The 26,471-nt window shown below is 42.8% G+C and overlaps 1 protein-coding gene across 1 annotated transcript in view; it reads right to left on the reverse strand.

Moving 5' to 3' along the window:
- The window catches only part of LOC134346960 (phospholipase D1-like), a 176,938-nt gene that overhangs the window by 23,842 nt on the left and 126,625 nt on the right, over window positions 1-26,471 (reverse strand). The window contains exons 16-20 of the mRNA XM_063048860.1: window positions 25,261-25,379; window positions 21,038-21,151; window positions 10,657-10,761; window positions 6,286-6,374; window positions 3,694-3,807 (exon numbers count right to left, since the gene is read on the reverse strand). Coding sequence (XP_062904930.1) covers window positions 3,694-3,807; window positions 6,286-6,374; window positions 10,657-10,761; window positions 21,038-21,151; window positions 25,261-25,379 — 541 coding nt within the window. The remainder of the gene's footprint in view (window positions 1-3,693; window positions 3,808-6,285; window positions 6,375-10,656; window positions 10,762-21,037; window positions 21,152-25,260; window positions 25,380-26,471) is intronic.

The following is a 26,471-nucleotide window of genomic DNA, read 5'->3' on the forward strand; positions in this document are numbered from 1 at the left end:
ACTTTCTGCATTTTCACTCGAAGTGTTGAACTGCACGTTCATGTAATGAAAGCTGTATAACTCATCTCCTTGTACTGTAGGCCACGAACTTATCAATCACCCCTGCTGTGGACCACTTGGAGCTCCAAGACGCTCTTGTTACATGCACGTGCAGTTCAACTCTTTGAGTGATAATGCAGAAAGTTTGAAGTTAATAACTCATATCCTTCCACCTTAGGCCACGAACTTATCAATCACCCCTGCTGTGGACCACTTCTACAAAGAAGGGATCCGTATGCTCCACGACCGCTGGACTAAGTGTGTACATCGCAAACACGAGGAAATCTGCAGATGCTGGAAATTCAAGCAACACACATAAAAATTGCTGGTGAACACAGCAGGCCAAGCAGCATCTATAGGAAAAGGTACAGTTGATGTTTTGGGCCGAGTCCCGACGAAGGGTCTTGGCCCGAAACGTCGACTGTACCTCTTCCTATAGATGCTGCCTGGCCTGCTGCGTTCATCAGCATTTTTTATGTGTGTTGCTTAAGTGTGTACATGTAGGAGGGGACAACGTTGAAAAATAAATGTGCGAGGTTTCCTAAAATTGACTCCTTCTACCTTGGGCCACGAACTTATCAATCACCCCTCATCGTGTGAGAGGGGAATAAATCAGGGAATACATGGAAGTATGTTGAAACAATGCACCTCCAATGGGCGCTAACAAGGTTTCTCAAAGAGAAAACCCCAAGCTCACTCAACCCTTCTTCATAGGACACGCTCTCCAATCTAAGCAGCATCTTGGTAAATCTTTTCTGCACTGTTGGATTGGGTGTAGAGTTGTTATTTTCTTGGACTTGAATTTTCCTATGCTTATTTGTATTTTTAGAAAATCACCCATGTACAGTACTGTGCAAAAGTCTCAGGCACATATAGGTAGCTAGGGTGCAGTAATTTTATGTATTGCACTGTACTGCTGCAAAAAAAACCCCATGACATATGTGAGTGATTCTGATATGGGTCTGTATTGTGGACTGAGAGTGGGAAGGGGTCAGGAAGAGGGGAATCATGGCTGGGAAAAGTGAAAGGGAGAGGGGAGGGAGTGGGAAGACATTCTGTAATGGTCAATAAACCAATTGTTTGGAATCAAATGACCTTGCCTGGTGTCTCAGGGCAGGGTGTGTCTCTACCTGCCGCCACCCTGTTCCTGGTACTGCTTCTCTGTCAACTGTCCCACACCACTCCGTAGTGCTTCCCCTCACTATTCCAAAAGTACTTTGCTCCACAAGATTTACAAACTTGCTCTCCACTCCAAATAGAGTAGAGAGCAGAAGTCTTCGGCACCCTCGTTATATGAGTGCGCCCAAGACTTTTGTACAGTAATTGTTCAGTGAATTTTCCAGTAATTACGATACAGTTGCTTCTGTATTTTTCGAGAAATTTCTTAGTTTTCAGTAGGAGGTGTCACATTGCTTGAACCTGGCTATTTTATAGGCTAATTTTTATCACTGGAACTTGTGTTATCTCCATTCTGATATGAGATGAATATGGCTACATTTTTCATGTGTCTTTTCTTTGTTCTCCCAACACTTCCTCTTCTTTGCACTTTCTAAAACAATTGTAAATGACAAGTTTTATACCTCATCTTGGCTTCTGAAGAGCCTTTGGATGGCTAAAGCATTAGGACCCAACAGTGTCCTCTCTAAAGATTCCACATTCTTCCTATAAAGAAGACAGCAGTTTGAGGGATTGAACGGCCCATCACTGTTAACCCATATGTGTTGAATTTGAAGCTTCACTACCCTACAGAATCAGAGTCTGGTTTATCAGCACTGACTTACACGACAAGAGTGAGCAATCTCAAATTCCTGGGTGTCAACATCTCTGAGGTTCTACCCTGGGCCCAACATATTGACACAGTTACACATAAGTCACAGCGGTAGCTCTATCTCCTTAGGAGTTTGAGGAGATTTGGTTTGTCACCTAAGACACTCATAAATTTCTACAGATGTACCAAGGAGAGCATTCTAACTAGCTACATCACCATCTGGTAATGTGAAGTTACTGCACAGGGTCAAAATAAGCTGCATAAAGTTGTAACTCAGTCAGCTCCATGGGCACTGGCCTCCTCAGCATCCAGGACATCAAGGAGCGATGCCTCAAAAAGGTGGCATCCATCATTAAGGACCCCGATCACCCAGGACATGCCCTGTTCTCATTGCTACCGTCAGGAAGGAGGCACTGAAGCCTGAAGGCGCACACTCAACGGTTCAGGAATAGCTTCTTCCCCTCCGCCGTCTGATTTCTGAATGGACATTGAACTCACAATACTACCTCACTACTTTTTTTGTATTACTTAGTTTAAGTTAATTATTATATATATACACTGTAATTCAGTTTTTCTTTCTATTATTATGTATTGCATTGTACTGCTGCCGCAAAGACAACAAATTTCATGACATATGCCAGTGGTTATTAAACCCAATGGAATTTCTCTAATGAAGCTCAGGAGCAGTTCACCTTGAAGCCAGTGACCCCTGCTGCTTTCCCATTGAAATATACAAAACTCATCACAGCCTCAGTGGGGTAGATACAGGGAGGACATTTACTCCATGCTCGGCTATCATTACCAACAATATGACTTGACATAAATTTCTAAAATACGGTAGCGTAGGGCAAGGGTTCACAACCTGTTTTGAACTGCGGACCGGTTTAATATTGACAATATTCTTGCGGACCGGCCGACGGTGGGGGGGGGGGGTGCGGTGGGGAGTGTTCAAGTAGGGTTAAACTCACCTCAACATGCCTTTTACAGTTAGGGTTGCCAACTTTCTCACTCCCAAATAAGGGACAAAAGTAGCGGTCAAATACGGGACACTTGTGTTTACCCCGAGAAAGACTACCATGACCATGAAGCCTTGCGCGGGCACCTGTGTGCGCATGCGTGTACGTGCTGATTTTTTTTCCCCACAAATCGGTTTTGGCTTAATCTTCCCGACTACACTGTACATACATTATTTCTACTTTATATAGGCTGTGTATTTATCATATCATTCCTGCTTTTACTATGTGTTAGTGTTATTTTAGGTTTTATGTGTTATTTGGTATGATGAAGTAGGTTATTTTTTGGGTCTGAGAACACTCAAAAATTTTTCCCATATAAATTAATGGTAATTGTTTTTCTGCTTTACGTCATTTCGGCACGAAAGGTTTCATAGGAATGCTATACCTTAGCGGGGGAAATACGGGAGAAGGGCGGTCCCGTATGGGACAAGCCAATTTAGCCCAATATATGGGATGTTCCGGCAAATACGGGACAGTTGGCAACCCTATGTTCAAGTTCAACAGTGCGTGACAGGGAATGAGGAAAGGTGCAGCTGACTCACATCGTTTCCTCACGGCCCAGTGGTTGGGGACCGCTGGCGTAGGGGTTAGCGCAACGCTTTACCGTGCTAGCCATCAGAAGGTCGGGGTTCAACTCGCACCGCTGCCTGGAAGGAGTCTGTACCGCGTGGGTTTCCTATGTGTTCTCCAGTTTGCTCCCAGATAACACGGGTTAGGATTACTGAGCTGTGGGCAATCTACGTTAGTGCCAGAAGCATTTCGGGTTGTGGATGCAAACGATGCATTTCACCGTATGCTTCTAGGTACATGTGACAAATAAAGCTAATCTTTTATCTTTGGTGTCCCATGCCACCAGAGGAATAACCGTACCGGAATGTGAAGTGCAGTATAGTCTGGATGGAATTCCCACTGCCACTAGAGAGGTCTCCTTCAAAGCCAGGCAACAGGGGGATGACGATGTAGACGCGGTAGTTCCTCTTTGCCCTGGAGAAGTAGAGAGAGGCTGGTTACCATCGCAGGCCTTCAGCATGGAGACAGGATCTTAAATGCACCGAGTCTACTGTGACCATCCACCACCGGTTAACATGAATCCTACTGTAATCCCCGCATCCCCAGCAGCTCTGCCCAGATCCTACCCCGTGTCCACCCACATTCGGGGGACTAGTTACAGTGGCCGATTAACCCACTGTGGGTGGCAGTGGGGAGATACGTCTCTACTGAAGGAGGTGCAAGACCTGCAGGTCACTCTTGGGCAAGCTGTAGCACCTGCTTAGCCTCCATCCCGTCCTCCCCACCAGCCCCAGGGTCATGTGGAGCCATGGGAGCAGGTGGTGGATGGTCGTATGAGCAGACGGTGCAAATCACGACCTGGTTATGCGACCACTGACACCAGGCAAACAATCTCTGAAGAGTATTGATAACGTCTGGGGTCACCCGGCTTGCAAAGACATTGCCCAGAAGAAGGCAATAGCAAACCAATTTTGTAGAAAAATATACCAAGAACAATCATGGGCATGGAAAGACCACGATCGTTCACATCATACGACACGGCACAGAATGAACAAGCATCCCCATCAGCTCTGCCCAGATCCTACCCCTGCCCCACACACTAGAGACGCCGGGGACCATTCATAGTGGCCGATTAACCCACTGACCTGACACATCGTTGGGATGTGGGGAGTAACCAGAACACCCAGGGGAAATTCACATGGCCACAGGGACAATGTATAAACAGACACAGAAGCATACCAAGACAAACAAACAAACACACACACACACACACACACACAAATATCAGACCTGGGTCTCTGGGTCTGTGAGACTGCTCCTCTACATATTTTGTCACTGTGCCACCCAAGATTAAGACGTCAATGAATCATCTTTAGTAATTGCCATAGAAGATGAAGGGTCTTGACCCGAAACGTCGACTGTCCAGTTCCCTCCACGGATACTGGCTGACCTGCCAAGTTCCACCAGCACTGTTTCTCACCGCTCTGCTCACCTGGTTGGACCTCGACCGGCCCTGTAGAGTTGGACGGGCCATTGGACAGATTCCTTCCAATTGATGAGGATAGACCTTGATTAACCACAGTGTGGTATGTCTCCCTATTAGTTCCTTAAGGTTGTCATAGCCAGGGGTGGTAGTGGCGACAAGCTCCTACCACCTATTAAATACTCCCAATGAGGTGCATCTGAAATAGCCTCTGACAACCAAGTCCAGCTCTTGGCCTTCATGTGTGGTTTAACTACTCAGCCCGGCGGAACAGTCCTTAGTGACAGGAGAAGCGGCAAAGGCAGGTTACTGGCGCCTTAAGACCAGTTGCTTCGGGCAGATGGGGCTCACCAGCCGTGGTTGGCAGCTCACATAAGAGAAGGAAAACTCTGGTCTCAAACCTTTGCTGCATTGCAGCTGTACCCACTCATGTGGTTTTGGGAGTAAACCCCAAAGAAAAATCCGGAGCTGGAGTCCCCAAGGCAGTCCTACATTGAGTTCAACTCTGAATGGCAACTCCTGCGATGCTGCTGGTGCCAAACTGTATCGGTCTCTGCCGTTCCTTTGGGTTCATCAACTGTGTGGAGAAGGGGAGCCTGCTACATGGGTAACAGTTTGCTCTCCATATTGTACTGACTTGGCGTGGGAATCTAGACAGCGAGGACACGACATCCATGGTCGACGCTGACCGATGGACGTCTCACTCATTCAGGACGGCTCTCTATTGAAATGTAAACATTTCTACATGGGTTCAGCAGCATAGAACATGGAGCACATTTTCCCTGGTTAAGGAGTCTGGAACTCATAGCCACAGTCTCAACATAGGGCACAGGACTGAAGCAGGTAACACACAAAATGCTGGAGGAACTCAGCAGGCCAGGCAGCACCTACAGAGAGGAATAAACAGTCGGTGTTTCGAGCCAAAGCCCTTCATCAGGTTTCATCACCATTCATTCTTGATGAAGAGCCTCAGCTCAAAACATCAACTGTTTATTCCTCTCCATAGATGGTGCATGGCCTGCTGAGTTCCTCCAGCATTTTGTGGGATTGCTCTGGATTTCCAGCACCTGCAGAATCTCTTGTGTTTGGAACTGAGGTGGGAGCTTCTTCACTCAGAGGGCAAGTGGGTCTTTGATATTCTCATCCCCGGACAACTGTGAAAACTCAGTCACAAAAGAGACAAAAAGTATTAGAAGAATCAAGTGACATGCATGAGGGCAAAGAAATGGTGTTTGAGGTAAAAACGATCAGAACTTGTTGTGTGGTGGAACAGGTCCCTGTTCCTGATACTTACGAAAATTATTGTCTATTTTAAAAATTGGAGCATTGTGTCCAGAATTAATTAGCAATGAATGATAGGGAACTGTCTGTGTTTCAATATCCACTGCCAATTATTTCAGGAACGATTCAATGTTCCAGTTGGATACTCACATTGTCTTCCGACGGACTGGAAAAATCCAAGGACTTACCTGTACGCTTTGAGGATTCTCTCAACAATCACGTCTCCGATCTGATTGTACACACTGCGGTCGTCTGCACAGGTGATGAAGAACTGATTCTGTGAGGAAGTGACAACAGGAAGAGAGTGAGGGCGAGAGAGTGAGTGAGTGAGTGAGAGTGAAAGAGAGAGAGTGAGAGGGGGAGGGAGGAAGGGACAGCAAGATGGGGGGAAAGGAGAGTGGAAGGAAGTGAAGTGGGAGGAATTCAGGGGAAGAAGAGGGAGAGAGAAAGTGTGTGTGTGAGAGAGAAAGAAAGAAAGAGTGAGTGTGAGTGAGGAGGGGGAAGGGGCAGGGGAAAGGCAGAGTGAGGGAGAAGGGGAGGGGTTTGTGAAGAGGAGCGGAAGAGAGAGGGGGAGAACGGGGAGGATGGGGGGTGGTGAAGGGAATGGAAGAGTGAGAGAGAGAGAGAGAGACAGAATGAAGGAGAGCAAGAGAAGGATAGTGAAAGAAGGAAGAGTGAGAGAAGGAGGGAGAGCGAGGAGGGAGAGAGGGAGAGAAGGAGGGAGAGAGGGAGAGAAGGAGGGGGAGCGAGGAGGGAGAGAGGGAGAGAAGGAGGGGGAGTGAGAGAAGGAGGGAGAGCGAGGAGGGAGAGAGGGAGAGAAGGAGGGAGAGGGAGAGAAGTAGGGAGAGAAGGAGGGGGAGTGAGAGAAGGGAGAGAGGGAGAGAAGGAGGGAGAGAAGGAGGGGGAAGAGGAAGGGAAAGGGAGGGGGAGGGGAGAGGGGTGAGGACAGTTGAGAAGGAGAAAGAGGGGGAAAGGTTAAACACAGATCATGTAAACTATGGTTGATAAAGGTCCAGCTGATCCAATTGCAAACAATTTGTGGGATTGGTATTTCTCAAATACATTGGAAAATTGGTTTATCATTGACGTATGCGTGGAATTCAAAATGCTACCAGCCTCAGCATTAGAACCAGGTTTATTATGAAATTTCTCTCAGTGAGCCCTGGACCAGTTCACACAGCAATCGGTGAGTCTCGCCTGTGTTATTGACAATTGTGGCTTGACGGAAATTTCACAAATTGCCTGTAAACCTTTTGCATTCCATCCATACAAATCATTTCATCACATCTGTACGTTGTAATCAAACACAGAATAAAGTGTAACAGTTACAGAGAAAGTTCAGTGCAGGCGGACAACAAGGCGCAAGGGCCACAAAGGGGCAGAATGTGAGGTTTATCAAACAAGGGGACTGTTGAATGGTTTGATAACAGTGGGACAGAAGCTGTCCTCGAGCCTGGTGACACGTGCTTTCAGACTTTTGTATCTTCTGCCCGATGGGAGCGGGGAGAAGAGGAAGTGCCCAGGCAGTGAGAAGTATAGACAGAGGCCATGGAGGGGAGGATGATTTGTGCAGAGCTATGTCCACAACTCTGCCATTTCTTGCAGAGCAGGTGTTCTAATGTCAGAAGCAGAATGCCGATGATCTTGTCCGTGAGTGGACCACTCACTGTAACCCAGACTTGGAGAGGGAGGAGATGCCGGGAAACCAGACGGTGATAGAAGTGGTCACAACATTCTCAATGATGGCGGAGTAAAAATTCATCGAGATATGCCCTGAGATGTTATATTCCATATATGTGGTGTAGGGAGAACAATCTCTGCTGGGCTTTCCCAGTGATGGGTGTAACGTGCTTGTCCCACTTTAATATATTGATAACGGTTGTCCCCAGCAATTTGAATGACTCAACACAGACACAGCCCAACCATTTATTTCAAAGTTGGGGGTGGGGAAGGTAGGGGTTGTCAGCAGAAGTCAATCCTCATCTCCACTGTCTTGAGCATTAAGCTTCAAGCTGCTACGAGCACACAATGCTGAAAGAGGGTCTATCTCTCTTTGACAGTAGGTCACATTATAATTGGAGATGAGACCAACTACAGTCACAACATCTGCAAACATTAGGATTTTAATAGATTTGTCTGTGGAGGTACAGTCATTTGTATAAAGTGAGAACAGGAGGGGTGAAAGAACACAACCCTGGAGACAGCCTGTGCTTAAAGACATTGGATCAGATAAGTAGGAACCCAGCCTTACCAAATGCTTCCTTCCTGTCAGCAAGTTCATAATCCACTGACAGATACTGTAGGGTACAACTAGCTAGGTTAACTTCTCAACTTTACTGCTCATAATGCCACTGGTGTTTAGGGCAGCGATGAAGCTCCTCCATCTCTGGTGGTTTTCAGGGCTTCCTTCATCGTGTCAGTAGCTTCCTCTCAGTTTTCACTACTGTCAGTCACACAAATCCTGGGTGGAGACTCAGGAATACTGCCACGCTCAGATGTAGAAGGAGTCTTCATTGCTGTTTCCGTAACAATCTTGTTTTACCATTCAGGGTTGTTAGCCCTGAACTGAACCCCCAAACCTGGGGTACTGGTGGACCACTCTTAATCTGGCCTCTACCCTTTGATCTGGTTGGCATGGGTGACCCTACCAAGATACAAAGCATAATGCCCTGATTCCAGCCAACATAGCTCTCCAGGTTCTTGAAGCACACAAGCTTCCAAACCCTACAACAAGGTTGTGGTCCTCTTGGAGGAGATGGGTTATCTTGCTGAGGAGCAACTCATAGTGTTGAAGGCAGAGCTAAAATCCACAAACAATATCCTCTCATCGGTGTTGGGGAGTCCAAATATTGAAGAAAGTGATGAAGGCATAAGTTAACTGTGTCCTCAACTGAGCAATTTTCTCTATAAGCAAACTATAGTGGGTCAAGAAGAGGACCAGCAATGGATTTAAGGTAGGCCAACATCAGATGTTGAAAAGTTTTCATAACTGCTTAAGTCAGGATGACTAGCTGATAATCATTTAAGTCAAATGATCTTGTCTTTATCGTGACCTGGAATGATTGTAGCAACTTTAAAGCAGTCTGGAATCCTGAAGGGAGGTGTTAAATATCTCAGCGAAGACAGATACTAGCTGATCTGCACAGTGCCTTGCCTGAGAATACTAGGTGAGACGCCATCAGGGCCTGCAGCTTTCCTAATGTTCTGTTTTCCAAATAGGCTTGTGAATGTCTTCTTGCTTCACAAAGAGTACAGGGTGGGATGGAGGAAAGGGGAATGAGGGGAGAGACTGAAGAAGGTGAATGGGGCTGGGGTGAAGGGGTGATGGTGACATTGGAGTGGTTGTGAAAGTGAGGGGCTGTAGGAGCTCAGCATGGTAGTGTAGTGGTGAGCAGAACACTTTACAATACAGGCGACCCAGGTTTAATTCCCAATGCTGCCTGTTAGGAGTTTATACGTTCTCCTCGTGACCGCATGGGTTTTCCTCCGGGTGCACTGGTTTTCAAAGACGTACTAGCTGGTAGGTTCATTGGTCATTGTAAGTTGTCTTGTGATTAGGCTAGGGTTAAATTGGATGATTGCTGGGCAGGACGGCTTGAAGGGCTGGAAGGGCCTAATCTGCGCTGCATCTTAATCAAACAATAAATAAATCAATAGGTAAATAGATAAATAAATAAACACTTTGAACCAGGGAATGACATAAACAGCATCTTGGTAAATCTTTCCACCATTATTCCTACCGCAATAACAACTTTTCTAAAATAGATTTCTTAAAAGATAGTTTTTTTTTGGGTAATTTGGAGTAATTTTTATGTCTGGCACTGTACTGCTACCACAAACCAAATTTCATAACAAACACCAGAGATAATAAACTGGATTCAACTATATTTCATTCAGAGTTTGAGGGACTTGGTTTGTCACCAAAGACTCTCGCAAATTTCTACAGATGTACGGTGGACAGCATTCTGACAGGCTGCAACATCGTCTGATATGGAGGGAGAGGAGCTACTGCCCAGGATCATAGGAAGCTGCAGAGAGTTGTAAACTCACTCAGCTCCATTATGGGCACTAACCTCCATAGTAATCAGGACATCTTCAAGGAGCGATGCCTCAAAAAGACAGCATCCATCATTAAGGATCCCCATCACCCAGGACATGCCCTCTTCTCATTGCTACCATCAGGAAGGAGGTACAGAAGCCTGAAGGCGCATACTCAGTGATTCAGGAACAGCTGCTTCATGTCTGCCATCAGATTGGTTTTTTTTGTGCCAACTGCCCGATTTGTTCTTTGTGCATTCGGGGTTTGATGCTTACTTTTGTACGGATTCCATGGCGTTTCTTTGTTTCATGGCTGTCTGTGGGAAGATGAATGTCAGGGTTGTATACTGCTACGTACTTGGATGGTAAATGTACTTTGAATCTTTGAAAGAATTCCTCCACTTCTTTCTCATGCTTTCTAGGTGTTGGAATGGTGTCGGTTTGCCTGACAGAAACCTCTGCTTGAAAAGTCCAATACATCCACTGAGAACTTGAATACAGTTAGATATTGTGACCTTTACCTCGATGTATATGAAGTACTGACTATCGCGAATGATTTGCAAGTAGGCATTGTAGATGGAATTCTCACTTGAACCGCCGGACCAACATTCCAGCGATCGCAGAACCTGGAAGAAAACAAATTAAGATTTTTTAACTTCTTTATTTTTATTTCCCTATTTATTTTTTCCAATATTTTTTTTCTTTTGTATTTGCAGTTTGTTGCCTTTCAAGAACACTACAACTCGTGTTCTCAATATTACTATTATTTGTTTTTCTTTTTGTATTTGCAGTTTGTTGTCTTTTGCACACTGGTAGTCGTCTGTCCTGCTGGTAATGGTCTTTCACTTATTATATTGTGTTTCTTGGATTTACTATGAATGCCCACAAGAAATTGAATCTCAGGGTTGTATTTGATAATAAATTTACTTTGAAATCTATTATTTAATTGTTAATCAGTTCACCTGCGGAAGAGAAACTCAGTACCAAATTTTCCAATTTTAGGTAACTTGCTCTTTCGTTCTGTATCAGGACTAACCACTTTGACCTACCCCAAATCTCTTTCTCTTTCCTTTTGAACTGCTTTGTCGAGCACCTCCGCTCCACCCGCCAGAATCAGGACTTCATTCAGATTCCTGCTCTGACGTGTCAGTCCATGGCCTACTCTTGTGGCAAGATGATGCCACCCTCAGTGTAGCAGCTACACCTTATATTCCATCTGGGTACCTACCAACCCGATAGCATGAATATAGATTTCTCCTTTTGATGAACTAATGCTCCCCCCCAATCTATTACTTCCCCTGGGTCCCTTCCTCCTTCCCTTTCTCCTCTGGTCCACTCTCCTCTCCTATCAGATTCCTTCTTCTCTAGCCCTTGACCTTTCCCTCCTGGCTTGACCTATCACCTTTCAACTAGCCTCCTTCCCCTCCCCCACATTTTTATTCTGGCGTCTTCCCCCTCCCTTTTCAGTCCTGATGAAGGGTCTCAGGCCAAAATATTAACTGTTTATTCATTTCCATAGATGCTGCCTGACCTGAGTTCCTCCAGCATTTTGTGTGTGTTGCCCTGGCTTTCCAGCATTTGTAGGATCTCTCGTGCTTGTATACTCCTGCCTGCTAACAGCATTACCCACATATGAGCAACACACACTATGCTGACATCAGAGCTTAACTAACCTTGTAAATGCCTTCATTACTTCAGCTCATTTCACACATTCCCTTGAGTGACCAGTTCTGATGAGGGATCTTGGCCCAAAACATCAACCATCTACTCCCCTCCACAGATGCTGCCTGACCTGCTGAGTTCCTCCAGCATTTTGTGTGAACAGGAAATTACAACATAGTACTGACCCTTCAGCCCACTATGTTGTACCTACTTTTAACCAAATCTAAGATCAATTTAACGCTTCCCTCCTGCATAACTCCCCATTTTTCTACCATCTATGTGCTATCTAAGTGTTTCTTAAATGTCCCTAACGTATTCTCCTCTACCTCCACGCCTGGGAGGGTGTTCCACACACCCATTATTCCCTGTGTTAAAAAAAAACTATCTCTGACAAAACCCTATGCTTTCCTCCAATCACTCTAAAACTTATTCACCATTTCCGTCCTGGGAAAATGTTGGTCTCTCCTCGCGACCTATGCCTCTTAATATCTTGAACACATCAGCCAAGTCACCTCTCATCTTCCTCTGCTCCAGAGAGAGAAGCCCTAGCTCGCTCAGCCTATCATAAGTGTGTCTCCAGCACCCGCAGTCTTCTTGTATCAGATGTTCTTTGTCCATCTTCACACACCTTTCCCACACTTTGCTTCTCTGTCGTTTTTTCTTCTCTCTTGCTCTCTCCATCCACCTCCATCTCTCATTCATTTGCCATAGTTTTCCAGCCCCACCCGTGCCACCCTCCCCTACCTGCCTGTCATCCTACTCCCCTCCTCAGTCCACCAATAACCTCCGATTCTTTTCTGGCCACTCTACCTCTCCACTCTCTGCTGGTCACCTTGCCTCTCCTCTCTCATGCGGGGTTTTCGTAACAGCCTTCCACTCAACATCAGTAAGACTAAAAAGGGTACTATGAGGGAACACACACCAGTCCTCATAGATGGATCAGAAGTGGAAAGAATGAACAATTTCAAGGTTCTGGTTGTTAACATCTCTGGACCCAACATATTGACACAGCTACAAAGAAAACACGACAATGACTATATTTCATTAGGAGTTTGAGGAGATTTGATATGTCATCAAAGACACTTGAAAATTTCTACAGATGTACCATGGGGAGCATCACTATTTGGTATGGGGGGGGGTGTGGTTGGCTCTACTGCGCAGGATTGAAATAAGCTGCAGAGTTGTAAACTCAGTCAGCTCCATCATGGGCAGTAGTCTCTGCAGTGTCCAGGACATCTTCAAGGAGAGATGCCTCAAAAAGGCTGCATCCATCATTAAGGACCCCCATCACCCAGGATACGCCATCAGGAGGGAGGTACATGAGCCTGAAGACACACATTCAATGATTCAGGAACAGCTTCTTCCCCTCTGCCATCTGATTTCTGAATGGACATCGAATCCATGAACACTACCTCACTACTTTTTTGTTTCTATTTTTGTTCTACTTATTTAATTTAACTATTTACTATATATATTTACTGTAATTCATGTTTTTTTCTATGGTTATGAATTCATTGTACTGCTGCCGCAAAGACAACAAATTTCCCAACATATGCTGGTGATATTAAACCTGATTCAGAAAACATAGAAACATAGAAAACATACAGCACAATATGGGCCCTTGGGCCCACAAAGCTGTGCCGAACATGTCCCTACCTTAGAACTACCTAGGCTTTACCCATAGCTCCATGTCGCCATCCAGGAGTCTGTTAAAAGACCCTATTGTTTCTGCCTCCACCACTGCCACCGGCAGCCCGTTCCACGCACTCACCACTCTCTGCGTAAAAAGCTTACCGCTGACATCTCCTCTGTACCTACTTCCAAGCACCTTAAAACTATGCCCTCTTGTACTAGCCATTTCAGCCCTGGGAAAAGCCTCTGACTATCCACGTGATCAATGCCTCTCATTATCTTGTACACCCCTATCAGGTCACCTCTCATCCTCCGTCACTCCAAGGGGAAAAGGCCAAGTTCACTCAACCTATTCTCATAAGGCATGCTCCCCAATCCAGGCCAGATCTTTGTAAATCTCCTCTGTACCCTTTCCATGGTTTCCACGTCCTTCCTATAGTGAGGCGACCAGAAATGAGCACAGTACTCCAAGTGGGGTCTGACCAGGGTTCTAACATAGCTGCAACATTACCTCTCGGCTCTTAAACTCAATCCCACGATTGATGAAGGCCAATACACCGTATGCCTTCTTAACTACCTAAGTTCCTTAGGAATATTGGTCTTTTTTCATAGAATTTGGTTAAAATGTAAATATATAGGAATTAGATATCCTGCCTGTTGACCAGAAAGAACTACAGACTACAAATCAGCAAATTAGAATGAATCGTGGACAGCAGAAGTAGACAAACCAATTGTCTTTGTTTTTGCCATGTGTTTGAAGGAGATGGAGGTTGCCATTTTGTGAAGCTGTTCTGTAACCTCCATCTTTCTTTCTTTTCTTTTTAAATCTTTTTATTGAGTAAGTATACAAAAAAGGTAAGCCATATAAACATTAATACAATGTTAAAGTATAATAAAATTCCAAAAGATAACAATACCAAAAAGAAAATACTACAAACAATGTAATTTAAGCATAAGAAACCAAGATAACATAATAGTATACTAGATTTTATATATATCAATGGAAAAAAAGAAAAAAAAACCCCAAAAAAAAAACCCACCGTGCAACTAACTAAAAGCAAAGCAAAGCAATGGGCTAACTTGAAACCAAACAGAGTTAAACTTAAAATCACGTCCTCAATCCCGACCTCCATTAAAACAGTGAAAAAAAAACAAGAAGGGTAAATATTACATTAAATGAAAATATCGAATAAAAGGTCCCCAAATCTGTTCAAATTTAAATGAAGAATCATAAAGGTTACTTCTAATTTTCTCCAGATTCAAACATAAAATCGTCTGAGAAAACCAAAAAAAGGTAGTTGGAGCATTAAGCTCTTTCCAATGTTGTAAAATACATCTTTTCGCCATTAAAGTAAGAAATGCAATCATTCTACGGGCTGAAGGGGAAAGATTACTAGAAATTTTAGGTAGTCCAAAGATAGCAGTAATAGGGTGAGGAGAGATATCTATATTTAATACCTTAGAAATAATATTGAAAATATCTCTCCAAAAAGTTTCCAAAGTAGGGCAAGACCAAAACATATGAGTTAAAGAGGCTATCTGCCCCGAGCATCTGTCACAGAAAGGATTAATATGCGAGTAAAAACGCGCTAACTTATCTTTGGACATATGTGCTCTATGAACCACTTTAAATTGAATTAGGGAATGTTTAGCACAAATAGAGGAAGTATTAACTAATTGTAAAATCTGCCCCCAATCATCCACAGAAAGGGTAAGCCCCAATTCCTGTTCCCAATCTACCCTAATCTTATCAAATGGAGCTTTCCTAAGTTTCATAATAATATTATAAATCATAGCCGATGCACCTTTCTGACATGGATTAAGGTTAATTATCGAATCTAAAATATATATAGGAGGAAGCATTGGAAAGGAAGAAAGTATAGTACTTAGGAAATTTCTAACTTGTAAATATCTAAAAAAATGTATTCTTGATAAGTTATATTTATTAGATAATTGTTCAAAAGACATAAGGGAACCATCTAAAAATAAATCCAAAAACCGTAAAATACCCTTAGTCTTCCAAGTTTGAAAAGCGCGATCCGTAAAAGAGGGAGGAAAAAATATGTTACCTAAAATAGGAATCGCTAACCCGAATTGATGAAGATCAAAAAATTTTCTGAATTGAAACCAAATGCGCAAAGCATATTTAACTATCGGGTTAGAGACCTGCTTAAGGCGTTTCGAATCAAAAGGAAGAGAGGAACCTAAAATAGAACCAAGTGTATAACCCTGAACAGATTGTAATTCCAATGCTACCCATTTAGGAATAGATAGTATGTCCTGGTCAAGTAACCAAAATTTCATATGTCGAATATTAATAGCCCAATAATAAAATCTAAAGTTAGGTAATGCTAAACCTCCATCTCTCTTAGCTTTCTGTAAATGTATTTTACCCAGTCTCGGATTCTTATTCTGCCAAATAAATGAAGAAATTTTAGAGTCAACTTTATCAAAAAAAGATTTAGGAACGAAAATTGGTAATGCCTGAAACACATATAAAAATTTTGGCAAAAAAAACATCTTAACTGCATTAATACGACCAATCAAAGTTAAATATAAGGGAAACCATTTAGATGAAAGTTGAGTAATATGGTCTATTAATGGTAAAAAGTTAGTCTTAAATAAATCTTTATGTTTACAAGTAATTTTAATCCCAAGATATGAAAAGTAATTATTAATCAATTTAAATGGAAATTTATAATATAAGGGAAGATGTTTATTAATCGGAAAAAGTTCACTCTTACTAAGATTTAATTTATAACCTGAGAAAAGACCAAATTGTGCTAATAACTCTAAAACAGCAAGAATGGATCTCTCAGGATTAGAAATATATAAAAGTAAGTCATCAGCATAGAGTGATAATTTATGGGACTTTAATCCCCGAGTTATCCCAGTAATATTTGAAGATTCTCGAATAGCAATTGCAAGAGGTTCTAATGCAATATCAAATAATAGGGGACTAAGAGGACAGCCTTGTCGAGTACCACGAAAGAGAGGAAAAAAAGGTGAGTTTAAGGAGTTAGTACGAACCGAGGCTACAGGGGAGTGATATAACAGTTTAATCCAGGATATAAATTTCAAGCTAAAATTAAACATTTCAAGCACCTTAAATAAATAAGGCCATTCTACTCTATCAAAAGCTTTCTCGGCATCTAAAGAAATAACACACTCAGGAACATTTTGTGAGGGAGTATAAACGATATTTAACAATGTACGAATATTATAAAAAGAGTAACGACCTTTAATAAAACCCGTTTGGTCTTCCGAAATAATAGAAGGAAGTACTTTTTCTAGTCTATTTGCTAATAACTTAGAAAAAACTTTAGAATCAACATTTAATAAAGATATTGGTCTATAAGATGCACATTGAGCAGGGTCTTTATCCTTCTTTAGTATTAAAGAAATTGATGCTCTATTAAAAGATTCCGGAAGTTTACCAAGTTTCAAAGAAGCCTCAAAAACCTTATAGAGCCAAGGAATCAATAAAGAAGCAAAACATTTATAAAATTCAACGGTAAACCCATCAGGGCCAGGAGCTTTCCCCAGATTCATAGAAAAAATAACATTCTTAATCTCATCCATTGTAATGGAAGTATCTAATAAAGAAGACATATCCTGTGAAATCTGAGGGAAGTCTAACTTATCTAAAAAATCATTCATATATTTAGAATCTCGAGGAGACTCTGATTGATATAAAGAAGAATAAAAATCACAAAAGGTTTGATTAATCCCCACATGATCCAATATCAGTCGATCATTTTGGTTATAAATCTGATTGATTTGAGATTTAACATAATTAGATTTCAATTGATTAGCCAGCAGCTTGCCAATTTTATCACTGTGAACATAAAAATCACTTCTTGTTTTCTTTAATTGGTTTACAATCGAGGACGAGAGTAGTAAACTGTGTTCCATTTGAAGTTCAGTTCTTTGTTTGTATAGCTCCTCAGAAGGAGCCATAACATATTTCTTATCAATTTCTTTAATCTTGTCCACAATTGCCATCTCCTCCTGCTTCTGTTTCTTCCTCAAAGCAACGGAATACGAAATAATCTGACCCCGAATATAGGCTTTAAAAGTGTCCCAAAGAGTGTTAACCGAAATATCTTCTGTATGGTTAATTGTAAAAAAAAGCTCAATCTGTTCATTCATAAAATTAACAAAGTCCGAGTCCTGAAGCAACAGCGAATTAAAACGCCATTGTCTATTGTTTGGTATATTGGCCATAATTTTAATAGAAAGCTTAAGTGGAGCATGATCCGAAATGGTTATAGAATCATAATCACATTTAATCACTGAAGGAATGAGACGAGAATCAATGAAAAAATAATCAATTCTTGAATAGGAATGATGAACATGTGAAAAGAAGGAAAAATCTTTTTCCTGAGGATGCAGAAAACGCCAAATGTCCGTCGACCCAGAATCAGAAAGGAAAAAATTAATCAAATTTGCAGATTTATTAGGTAAAGTCCGTAAAGGAGCCGAACGGTCCAAAGCTGGAGATAAACAGGTATTAAGATCTCCGCCCCAAATCAATGAAAACTCGTTCAAATTCGGAAACTGATCAAACAATGATTTTTAAAATTCCGGACAATCCATATTAGGAGCATAAACATTAACCAAAACTACTTTTTTATTAAATAGTAAACCACTAACCAATAAAAATCTACCATTCGGATCAGAGATAATATCCTGTTGTATAAAAGTAACTGAGGAGTCTATAAAAATAGAGACGCCTCGAATCTTAGCATTGGAGTTCGAATGAAATTGTTGTCCCTTCCAGAATTTGAAAAAACGTAGTCTGTCCCCCCTCCGTACATGGGTCTCTTGTAAAAATAAAATTTGTGCTTTAAGTCTCCGGAACACTTTAAAAACTTTTTTCCTTTTAATAGGATGATTAAGACCATTAGTATTCCAGGAGACAAAATTAATAATAGACTCCATAAATCCTAAAGTCAACCCATAACAAGGAGGATTGACAATAGGCGCGACCCACAAACCCGGAGAGGAAACAGAACATACAAAAGATACCGGGGAAAAGGACGCAACCAATACTTCAATAATGTATATAGCCCAAAGAGAAACAAACTAAAATGTGAAGCCCCTCCCACCACCCCCCACCCCAAGACCCCAAGGCGAAATCTAAAGCAGACCCGCCAGAAAGAAGCAAGCGCTAAAACTACCCCCATGACTTCCGGTATACGCTCCCTAAAAAAAAGGTATAAATATGAAAAGGATCAGCTAATTGTAAAACAGTAAAAAAATAAGTAAAAAAAAGTTAGCTCAATTAAAATACACACAGAACAGAACAAAAGCCGGAAAGTATATATTAAAAAAAAACCACAATAAACCTCAAACTCATGAATAGACACAGCAACAAAAAAAATAGGATTATTAACATAAAATGATTATAAAAAGCAAAACAGAATAAAATTTAAAAAAAAACTACAAAATTTAAGGCCGCACAGGAAATACGTAAGATGACAAAAGGGAAGTAACCACCCAGAATCCCCTGGGAAAAGAAAGAAATGACGCAGTTAAAAAGAAAGTTTAGCAGCCATATTAAGAAATCGAAAGTAAACTTTTCTGCCCAAATAGGGCACAGAAAAGTTAAAACCAACCAATTCACAGCCTCCGATCAACGGAGAAAATTAAAAAAAGGCAATTAAGATGTTGAAGATGAAAGTTGATCCAGATAACTCTGGGCATCCGATGGAGAATCAAAAAAACGAAGGGCTCCATCTAACATGCGAATCCTTAGACGTGCAGGGTACAGCAGCGCTGGTCTTAAATCCATCTTATAGAATTCCGACATCACGGATCTGTAACGGACCCGTTGGTCCCAGATTGGTTTACTGAAATCTTCCACGAATCGGAACTTAAGATCCGAAAAATCAATGAAACCTTTAGATCGAGCGAATCGAAACAGTCTCTCCTTGTCTTGAAAGTAATGAAAACGTAAGATAACATGCCTAGGTCTATCTGACCTAGACGAGTATGATGGGATTCTGTGAACACGATCCAGTAGCGGTGGTTGGTCAGGAAATACAGTAGGGAATGCATCTTTTAAAAGTTGGGAGAAATATTTCATAGGGTTGTTAGCTTCCACGGCTTCCCTGACGCCAATCATTCGTAAATTCTGCCGTCGCATTCTAGATTCCAAGTCAGAGTTTTTAAAAGTCAAAAAGTCAAGTTTCTTCTTCATTACATTAATTGTTTCTTCGACTTTCCCCATCTTAAGCTCACTTTGTTGCGCGAATTTTTGAAGATCAGATATAGCCGACTGATGTTCCGCAATACATGTTTGCATCTTATCAATTAAATCGGCAATTTTCTGGAACTTAGTTGAGATTTCCGTATGAATCAGGTCTTTAACAAAGCCCATAATTTCTGTACGAATCATCTCCCTAACAGAGGTTGAAATTTCCCTCTGAATTAACTCCGATATCGCTTTCAAAGTCACCGGTGATTCAGTCGGAGGGAGATCCGTAGCTTTCGGTTTAACCGGAGGTTTACCATCCTTGCCGTCTTTCCCGTTCTTAGACATAGCCGATCTCAGTATCATCCAATTGTCAGAGAATTCAGTTTAATTCAAAGTATTGTAAAAATTGATGCCTTAATAGTTAATTAAAGTATAGCTGACCATAGAGAGAAAAAACTCAGAGGTAATGGAGCGAGTCAAGAACGCGACTTCACTCCATGAGCGCTACCGGAAGTCCCCCCAACCTCCATCTTGAGAACGGTCTGAGAACTGATTCTTGTTCTGGGATAATTTAATCAAAGCAATTGAACATTGTCAGAAGTAGCTCCTGCTATTGACCTGCCGAGTCGGAAATCATTCCCAGATAAACTGTGTATTGTGTACAATGGCTGGTTTGCTGATCATTATCTTGGTCCAGTGTCTGAGTAACCTGGTTTGACCGATTTGAACCAGTCAAAGAGAACAAAAGCAGTCACCTAAGGCATAAAGTTGTGTAGCCCATGGAGTAGAGCCAAAAAGAAGGTGTTATAGGTCAGTCAGATGACCCAGAGCCAATAACATTGAAATGCAACATTTGAATTGGTAAGGAATGAATATGAAGGTAGAGGCTTCAAATATAAAGTGGTCCCAACTCTCTGGAGACCAACCATTGCGGGGTAGTGTACCCCATGGGCACATGCAGACTAGATTTGGAACCATGAAACATCTGCCCATTGTAAACTCCTTTTCTATTCTTTGACTGTTTGTGAAGGGTCAGGGAAAGTTAGTAGGTGTGTACACAGGTATTCAGTTTTGCGAATTCATGTGATCTCCGTTGAGATTGATCATTATTACTAAGGGGTGATCCTTGTAACATTGACCTATACTCCAGTTCAGAAGGTGGCGGTAATACACTTTAAAGCCTTTTGTCACCACCATAAAAGCTCACAAGAGGAAGGCTAACTACCTCCTGTTAAAGGAGCTTTGAACTGTTCTGCTCTCCACAGATGCTGCCCAACCTCGAGTTTTCCCTAGAGTTTTCCATTTTAAGGACTGAAGATAAACTCATGTTCTTGTTACTGATTTTGTGAATTGCCAACACTATTCACTCAGGAGTTAAATAACAGGTACCCCTCTTGGCCACTTACCTGGACGTTAGCTGGAATAGAGTCTGGAACTACGAATGGGAGCTCATCAGCAGTCATATGAGACTTTGGCAACAGGTATGGGAAGCAAGAAGGTTTGTACTTGGGCTTCACGGTCTGTAGTAAAATAAATTGGGTTACACCAGATGTAGAAGAGTACAGCACAGTACAGTAACAGATCCTATGCCCATGATGATAGTGCCGAACAATACCAAATTAAATTAAATCTACTCTGCCTGCACATGATCCAACCCCCTACATTCACCGCACATTTAGGCATATTCTCCAAGGCTTCTCAAACACCTCTATCGTATCTTCCACCACTAAATCTGGCAGCAGACTCCGGGCTCCCACCACTCTGTATGGAAAAAGAAACTGTCCTGCACCTCTCCTCCATGTTGTGGTTTGGAGCTTGTGTGCCTCAATGACCCGGAGAGCTATGTTGGTTGGAGTCAGGGCTTCATGCTTTGGCTGTTGGTTGGATCACCTATACCAAACAGGTCAAAGGATAGAGGACAGACTAAGAGTAGTTCACCAGTCCTGCAGGTTTGGGGTTTCAGCTCAGGGCTAACAACCCTGACTGGTAAAACGAAATTGTTATGGAAACAGCTACGAAGAATCCTTCTACATCTGAGTGTGACAGTATTCCTGAGTCTCCACCCAGGACCTGCATGACTGGCAGTAGTGAAAAGGGGGAGGAAGCTACTGACACGACAAAGGAAGCTGAACGCCGCCAGCGATGGAGGACCTTGATTGCTGAAATGGGCAGTAGGTCCCACACAGCTTCCTTGAACTTTCCCCCCATCACCTTAAATATACAGTATGTCCTCTTGTACTTGACATTTCTACCCTGATTGTCAACCCTATCTATGACTCACAGCATTTTACAACCTACTATCAGCCTCCCCCCACCCCCTCAGCTGCCACCACTCCCGAGGAAACAGCCCAAGTTTGGCCCACCTCTCCTTATAGCCTGTAGTGTCTAATCAGTCAGCTTCCCTCTGTTGTCCCCTCTCCAAAGTCTCCTGTAACGGGGTGACCAGAATACTCCAATTGCAGCCTAATGAAGGTTTATACAGCTGCAACATGATGTCCTGACTTTTATACTAAATCCACCGACCAGAGAAGGCAAGCATGCCATACGCCTTTTTAGCCACCATATCACCATACCAGTCCCCCCATCACTGAGCACATCTACACAGAGTGTTGTCGCTGGAACGCAGCATCCATCAAGGACCCCCACCACCCAGGCCATGCTTTCTTCTCGCTGCTGCCATCAGGAAGAAGGTACAAGAGCCTCAGGACCCACACCACCAGGTTCAGGAACAGTTATTACCCCTCAACCATCAGGCTCTTGAACCAGAGGGGATAACTTCACTCGCCCCATCATTGAAATGTTCCCACAACCTATGGACTCACTTCTAAGGACTCTTTATCTCATGTTCTTGATATTTATTATTTATTCATTTTTCTCTTTTGCATTTGCACAATTTCTACGGATGTACCGTGGGGAGTATTCTAACTGGCTGTATCACCAGCTGGTATGGGGGCGGGTGGGTGGGGGGCTACTGCACAGGATCGAAATAAGCTGCAGAGACTTGTAAACTCAGTCAGCTCCGTCATGGGCACTAACCTCCAGAGTATCCAGGAATGATGCGTCAAAAAGGTGGTGTCCCGCAATAAAATGAATCTGATTGTATGTATATGGCAACATAACTGTAGTGTACTTTGATAATAAATTTACTTTGAACTTGTGCGGCCACTTTCAGAGGGCTATGAACTTGCCCGGGATCTATTTGTACATCAATGTCATTAACCTGCATACATTCTCCTTACATCTGTCCTCCCAAAATTCAACATCTCACATCTGAAACTCTTTATTCCCCTCCATAGATGCTGCCTGATTTGCTAAGTTCTTCCAGCATCTTGTGTGTTGCTTTGGTTTTCCAGCATCTGCAGAACCTCTTGTCTTTAAATTCAAAATTCAAAGTACATGATCAAAGTATGTATAAGTTATACAACCTTGAGATTCGTTTCCTTACAGGCAACCACAAAACAGGAAACCCGAAAGAACCCATTTAAAAAAAAATTACCAAAACCCAATGTGCAGAGAGAGAAAAGACACAAATCGTGCAAACTATAAAAACAAGCAACAGCACTTAGAATGAAACTGAGTCCGTTAGCACAAAGCCCGGAGCAGTTGGAGCAGGCCCACAGCCTGAGCCTCAGTTCATCACACAGCGGGACAAATTGTCGCAAAGCTCACAGACACAATGTCTGGAGCAGTGGAACAGACTCTCTGCCTCAGTGCTGCGAAGAGCAGAGTAAATGTTGTAGAGCAGCGAGCAGAACTGGCTCGATTCTTGCCCCCGGTCCTGACACTCTACCTTTTCAATCCATTCAGCCCAGCATTTAAATTGTCCAAGCATCTCTCACAGTAGTACCCAGATCCTGTCACTTTGATACATTCCAGCCCATATCCGACCTTTCCAACTGGCACTTAGATTTATCCAACCTCGCTCTCGGTTTTGGTCGCAATTCCTCTGCTCTGATTTTTCTCCACTTCGCATGCCCTGACTCCGTCTTAACCATGGCAGATGGAAACTAGCCTCCATCTGCCATTTCTCTACCCATACCTATATCCTTCGACAAACTTTTTCACTGTCTACAACTCCGTCAGTCTTCATGTCATCTGCAAACTTACTAACCCACCCACCAACATTTTCATCCAAGTCATTTTTATAGACAATTAACAGCAGAGATCCCTGTGGAGCACCACTGGTCACGGACTTCCAGACAGAATGAAAACCTTCCGCCATTTCCAATTTGCTATTAGTCATATTCTGTTTAGGTATCAGTTCAAAGTTGAAAGTACATTTATTATCGAAGTATGTATACATTATACAACCTTGAGTTAATGTGGACTCCTCCTACTTTGGTAAACATGGACACCTTCTTCCTGATGGCAGCAGTGAGAGGAGAGCATGTTCTGGGCGGTGGGGATCCCTGATGATGGATGCTGCTGTCCTGCGACAGCATTTCGTGTAGATGTGCTCAATGGTGGGGAGGGCTTTACCTGTGATCGACCGGGCTGCATCCATTACTTTTTGTAGAACTGTATTTTACATTCAAAGGCATTGGTATTCCCATACCAGGTTGTGATGCAGCCAGTCAGTATACTGTCCACTGTGCATCTAAAGAAGTTTGTCAAAGTTTTAGATGATGTGCTGAGTCTTTACAAACAGGAAGGCGCAGCACAGTAGAGTAGCAATTAGTGTGGCACTATTACAGTGCCAGCAACCTGAGTTCAATTATAAGGAGTTTGCATGCTCTCCCCATGACCGTGTGAATCTTCCTTTAGGTCCTCCCACTTCCAAAGACTATGGGTTATTTGGTCACAGTGGTAGAGTAGAGGGATAGGTAAATATGGGTATAGACTAGGAACAATGATTAGCTAATGATCAATGACCTTATGAGTACTTTATGTTACTGTCGCTGAGCAAGTCAGAAAGAAACCCTACCCAGCAACAGGTGACAAACTAGACATTGTTCTCTGAAAATGCTAGAACATCTCAAGGTATAACTAAATATGGGAAGGATAGCATAGGGGACAGAATGTTTGAGAGAAAGGGGAAGGTGTCAATATAAGGAACTGATGTTGTATCCAGGCTAGCTTTGGCAGAAAATAATTATAACTGACCAATGATAATTTTACATCTAATAGTATATTAGCATATGATCAAAACTATTCTAAAACTGTCTTAACTTCCTAAATTGTAAGATTTCCTGCCTACGTGATGATCAATGTTATAAATTGTGAAGAATTGTGATTCGGGGGAGGGTAGTGTCTGGACTGGCTCTTTGGGAGATCAGTCTGTAACTTCCCCCATAGCATGCTATGAATAAAGAGTAAAGTTTGATAAAATATTGCTTGTTTTATTGTGTTTGTGGTATTTGCACCCTTGCATTGGGTTGATCTGCCTTGACAAAAAGGGGTTTAATTGGATGGCAGGGGATCATTGGGGCAGAAGGGCTTGTTAATGTGCTTTATCTCTAAATAAAATAAAATATAATTGGTGAGAGTAGAGTCAACGTTATGGAAGGACTGATGAAGGAGAGGGCAGGGTCAATTGATCATTAGGGTATATGGGACTCGATAGTAAACCACCCAATTCCATTTCATGGTCACCTTCTGACGCGGCCTCCCTTTACCCCAGGACTCTGACCTTGGTGAAATTCCATCGCTGTATAAAGTGACGGGCCACATCGCGTGCTGCTCCTCCGTGGACGACCACGCCGATGTCGCGCCAAGGCATACGCGGAGTTGAATTTCGGTCAATGAAATCTGCAGGTAGATGACAGAGATGTCAGTTCGTCAGCCCTCCTTCTCCTCCTCGATTTTACACGGAGGGCGATGGCGCAGAGTTGATTTCTACTTCTAGTTCTGCATGTGGTTGAGCGTGCAGTAGAAGTGGTTGAGGCAGGTTCGACGTTGTCGTTTAAAATTAAATTGGACAGCTATATGGACAGGAAAGGAATGGAGGGTTATGGGCTGAGTGCAGGTTGGTGGGACTAGGTGAGAGTATGAGTTCGGCACGGACTAGAAGGGCCGAGATGGCCTGTTTCCGTGCTGTAATTGTTACATGGCTGTTATATGTGGCTGTTCTTGGCAGCCAGGCCGTAAGGCATGTCCGATTTTCCAGTGAGCCAGAAACCTAGCTCTAACTCAACCTAAGATGTAGTGTACAGAGAGTGCTAGGCTTTCATATAACCTTTGGATAAGATTTGGGCCTGTACAGTACTGTGCAGAAGTCTTAGGCTTAGACTTTTGCACAGTACTGTAGCAATTTTACTTATTGCACTGTACTGCTGCCACAAAAAAACCCCACACATTTCATGACATTTGTGAGTGATGATAAACCCGATTCTGATGTGGGTCCCTCTCGTGGACTGAGAGTGGGAAGGGGGCTGGGAGAGGGGAATCATGGCTGGGAAAAAGGGAAGGGAGAGGGGAGAGAACAGGAAGACGTTCTGTAATGGTCAATAAGCCAGTTGTTTGGAATCAAGTGACCTCGCCTGGTGTCTCAGGTCTGCACCCATGCCACACTCCCCTCAAGCCTGGCACTCCTCCTCTGCCACCTGTCCTGCACCCCTTCCACAGTGCTCCACCATCACCATTCCCAACATCCTTTGCTCCCGCCAGGTTTGCAAACTGGCTCTCCACTCCACATTGACAAAAATTGTGCAAAAGTCTTCAGCATTCTAGCTATATAAATAAAAATGTAAATTAGTGATTTATAGATGCAAAAGTTTATTAAGTTTCATTAAACAAGCAGTGCAAAAAGAGAAAAAAAGTGAGGTAGAGTTCATGGGTTTATTGTCCATTCAGAAATTGGATGCCAGACTTTCGCAGATTTCGACAGATGTACTGTGGAGA

Source organism: Mobula hypostoma, chromosome 5 (genome assembly GCF_963921235.1).
Source record: "Mobula hypostoma chromosome 5, sMobHyp1.1, whole genome shotgun sequence".
In the NCBI taxonomy this organism is placed as follows: Eukaryota; Metazoa; Chordata; class Chondrichthyes; order Myliobatiformes; family Myliobatidae; genus Mobula; species Mobula hypostoma.